At 36.4% G+C, this 4,740-nt stretch overlaps 1 protein-coding gene across 1 annotated transcript in view; it reads right to left on the bottom strand.

Annotated features, from left to right (window-relative positions):
• Positions 1 to 4,740, bottom strand: part of PSPC1 (paraspeckle component 1) — a 62,340-nt gene that overhangs the window by 47,837 nt on the left and 9,763 nt on the right. Inside the window, exon 3 of the mRNA XM_023520612.1 lies at positions 450 to 545. Coding sequence (XP_023376380.1) covers positions 450 to 545 — 96 coding nt within the window. The remainder of the gene's footprint in view (positions 1 to 449; positions 546 to 4,740) is intronic.

Below are 4,740 nucleotides of genomic sequence, written 5' to 3'. Positions count from 1 at the left end.
AACTCGTAAAAGAATAATATACAACATGTCAAAAATAGGCTTTTTTCTTTTTTCTCTCTAAAGGGTTCTTACCCTGTGTCAAATTATTTATCTAGGACTTTCCCCACTCTACCTCCCAAAAATGTCTCTTTGAACTTATACCTGAAGTATACTAATTAAAGAAATATTTTTAAAGTTATCTAGATTTCACTGTTTCCCTGGCATAAATATTACTGACAGTCTCCTCCTACCCACCTACTCCTGCCCCAATTATAAAAGAGGAGACTTCTCTAAGTTAACGGTTCACCCACATACAAAAGAAAACTAACACTCCACGCAGATCAGGCCACTCTATTAACCAGATTATATCACCGAACAGAACACCCTACAATCCAACAATACCTGAAAACAAATGTAATAAATACCTTGGATGTCACTTATCTAAAGTATCTTTATTAATAATATCTTACTTATGATATTGTTGAGTTTTCTGCATTAGCTTCTCTGGCAAGCCATCTTCATCATCAAACTGTTCCATGGGCTCCACGATGACTGGACGTGGGGTCCTAGATAGGTGAAAAGCATTAATAAAAATAAACGCAGTATCTAGAATATCCTCCTAGAAATTTTTTAATTCCAAGTTATACACTTGGAAAATGTCTCTCAAGAAAAATGCTCAGAAGTCACCACACTCATAAAATCAGTTAACGGTCATTTGCTGAGCCAGACGCAGGTGGCCATCTAAGTCAGCACAGAATCTACTCAAGGTGACAGAAAAGCAAACCAACAACTATGAACCTGAGTAACCACTGCAGTTAACTTTTACAAAGTACAATGGAGAATGCAAACCTAACTCCTGTTTTATGCATGTGGTGTCATGTCCCCATGTCCCACACCTCAAACTCCCATCTCCGCCCACCGCCCCCTGCCTTTCTTCATCTAATCAGTCTTGTTCAGAAGTCTTTCTAAAACCTAAAAGGAGGTGACAAGGTAGCCAAATGGTTAAGTCGATGGACTGTGAAACTCTAAAAGGAGACCTAAAAGGTATCAGCCAGGCAAAAGAGAAGGAGGAGGGAAGAGTCAGAAGAGTGAAAGATTTAGATACGACTTGGGAACCCTCCTTCTTACTATTTTCCTAAAGTAAGAGGAAGGGGAAGCTGAATGAGGGAAAGAAAAGGAGAATAAGTGGAGTGGATGATATGCTGATATTTAATTTTTCCTTGCTATCAGTCTCTCATGCAGAAAAAAGTAAAATCTATTTATAGTGCCTTCTGAACAGAGATGCTTCAGAGAGAAACGAGTCACTTTTAACCTTTGGGTTGTTAACAGAAAAGCTGGAAAATGAAGGAGCTTTCTGGACTCCAAAAGTATTCCTCTTATAAGTAAAGATCCAGAGATTATCAAAAACTTTAAATCATAAATTATAGGAAAAGATATAAAATAATTATTTTTAAAAAACTCCTGGGCTACTGGAGTCAAATACCATGGGAGTGATGGAGACAGTAAGATTACAGAAACCTCATATAAACTGAATGGGAACCCAGAAGAAAAGAGACTTACAGGCCTCAATTTCCAGGGTGAGACCACATTCCCAACATGTAAGAACAGAAACAACGAAGAATGAGTAAATACAGCCACAAAGAGTACATGCGACCCAATGAGGTATGAGAAAGTGGTTTAAAATTCCTGAGTCTGGTCAACCCATGGGAAGATGAGGTACTTCTAAGAGGGCCAAAGGGGCCCAGGGACAAAATGATGATGTACCATATGGACTCCTCACCCACTGGAAGCCATGGCAGTACCACAACATTAGAACAGTAACAGGGCCAAAGAAGAACAACACTGAACAGAGACCAAAAAGGACAGAAAATACAATACCACAAGGCCACCACCACCCAAGAGAAGAATCAGAAAAGGAAAATGTACTAAGTAGATCATTTGTCACTCAGAACATGACAATTATTTGGAATTGACAAGATTAATTTGATGAAGTCAAGGAAATGTTGAACAAAATCAGAGAACATAAGTGACATTAATTACAAAATTTCAATTTTTAACCTATATGGCCCACTAGACACTCTTATACATGGGGTGGGGGTGTGTGAGGGGGGAGTACTACAGCCCTCTGGGAGAGAACCTGACTAATAAATACGAATGTTACACATTTATGCCTTGTTCCTGCAACTTTGCTTCTAAAAGGATAAATGAGTAAGTGAGCAAAGATCAGTCACAGACACATTCGCCGTATTACATTACACAAAAAGATCAGGTGTGGCATACAGGGGTGTCTTCAAGGACTGTCTTACCTTTTGTCTACTGAGATACAGGCTACAATGTGACACTGATGGTCTCACTATATGTACCACTCCTTGTAGAAGCTCCCTTTTCCATTATCATACCCTCCTGTTCATTTCACTTTCATATTTAGGTGTTAACAAGAGTTTTTCTAAAACCTACCTTAAATTCTACTTATAGGTATAATTACTAAATTTACTTTTTTAAACAAAATGTAGGTAAATATTATATAGGGGGGAAAAAAAAAAAACAAAGGAAATAAATCAAAGTAGTCAACCACAGCAGTAAATCTGGAGTTGTTATCTGGTGGGGTTTTTTCCTCCTCACCTTGCTCCTAATCATTAGTATTGTTGTAAAATTGATAAACGTTCCACTGTAGAAAAATTTAAACAATATACTTAGGTTTTATAGAAGTTCCGTGAAATCCCATTATTTGGAGAGGACCCCTGATCATGTTTTATGAACATCTCTTCAGATATTCCTTTCTGCTAGATACACATAATTTTACGTAGAGTTAATCACCTATATGTGCTTTCTTCAGACATCCTGTATCACACAGTATAAAATGGCACAATTCTTTACTCATGCCAGTTGATTTCCACATTGTTCTTTCCTATGATACATAAATAATGAGATATATCTGTGACTGATCTTTTCTCACTTGTTCGAATCTCTCTTTAGAACTGTGAGAACAAGTTAGAACATACAGTACTAAAAACATGGTAACTTAAAAAGATGCAACATTTTGCACAATTAAAAAAAAATGGAGTATGTAATAACAATGTTTCACTACTAAATTATCCTTGCAGACATACACCATTTTGTGGGTTTTTCATTTGTCTTTTTTTTAACATAGTTGAGAACCGTAGAAAATAAAATAATTTCTAGGATAAAATAAGATGTTGTATGATATAAGAAAAATAAAATCACCAGAACCTGATAGTGTTATCTTAAGACTTATAAAATGACCCAATGGGTCCATATGGTAATTTTAAAAAAAGTTGAGTTTATTCTTTTTAGTTTTTTTCCCTTTTTTGAAGACCTCTAAGAAATAATAAATTATCAATCCTTACTAATAATTAGGACTACTCAAAAAAGAGAGTAAAAAACTAAAATTGAGCCAAATTGACATTGATCATGTACCAGGGCTAAGTGTGCTTTTCTGCAAAGGTAAGAAGCAATGAGTACTTCACCACCAGCAGGACTGTCTAGAAAACTCTTGTTTCTAACATATAAACAAAAGGAATATTACATTGTTGTTTTTATTAAAGAAATATTTTTTCCTGAACCTAAACTAATGCAAAGGTATGTGATGAAGCAAATGTAATGCTGGAAAAAGTAATCCCTTTAAAGCATGAGTATAAAATAGGAAAAGTATAAAAAATTATTAATAGAACGATTACCTGACGCAGAAAAGAGTTAACAAAGCAAGCCTGAAACTTCTCTCACCTTAAATGATAAGGCCGGTGTTCTGTGCCAAAATTGTACAGTCTGGTTAATGCTGAACATAAACCTTTTGGGTTTGTTTCCTTCTGGGAGTCTGAAATTTTGTTTTTTTGCTGGATATAAGGGAACCTACGAAAGTGACACTCCACTCTCCACCCCGACACTCTTGGGGTCAGCTGTGTTCCTCTAGTGGTTAACCCTTCATTCTGTCTCACTAGCTGCTGAAGTGTGTTGAGCTTGCCATGAGGCCCTGAGGATGCAAGAGGGAAACTCTTGGAAGCTCACACCTCGTTTCCTCCAGACTTCACCTGCACTTTTCCTTTGCTGAATCTGCTCTGTATTCTTTCACTGTAATAAATCTTAGTCATAGGACTAAATGTGGAGGCCTGAGTCCTTCAGGTGGACACCAAACCTAGAGGTGGTCTTGGAGACCACCAAGATATACCTGTAAGCATACTGTAATCCAATTTCTACTGATTCAGTCAGGTTTTTATTTCCAGTCTTTCTTTCTAATCAGTTTGACATAAATTTGGATCACAGCATATATCTAGTTTTGTCTTTTTTTACTTGTAAATTGATGTTTTACTTATTGAAGTTGTTTTAGAGCAGTTGTTAGCATATGTGCATAGCTGAATGCTCTGCCACAAACAAACGAGTTCGTAGTTTTTGTTTTTATTTTTACTGAGACATAACTTTACCCTTTCAAAGTGAACAGTTCAGTGGTTTTGGTATGTGCAACCAGCACCACAATCTAACCCCAGAACATTTTCATAATCTCAAAAAGAAACCCCAAACCCATTAGTCATCAACTCCTCATTCCCCTTCACCACTGAAGACTATTAGTCTCTAAGATATAGCTACCTTAAAATTCTTTTCACGAGTATTGCGTTTTCCAGTGTCATAGTCTTACCAAAATTACTATATACTAATCGACTGTAAATATAACCTACTTGACCAATTCTCTATTAAGAAATTTAGATTTGCCCAGTATTTTGTTATTAGAAATAAAGTGATAAATCG

Source organism: Pteropus vampyrus, unplaced genomic scaffold (genome assembly GCF_000151845.1).
Source record: "Pteropus vampyrus isolate Shadow unplaced genomic scaffold, Pvam_2.0 Scaffold272, whole genome shotgun sequence".
NCBI classification, from domain to species: Eukaryota; Metazoa; Chordata; class Mammalia; order Chiroptera; family Pteropodidae; genus Pteropus; species Pteropus vampyrus.
Note: the sequence above shows the minus strand (reverse complement) of the source record. Positions and strands in the feature narration are given on the sequence as shown.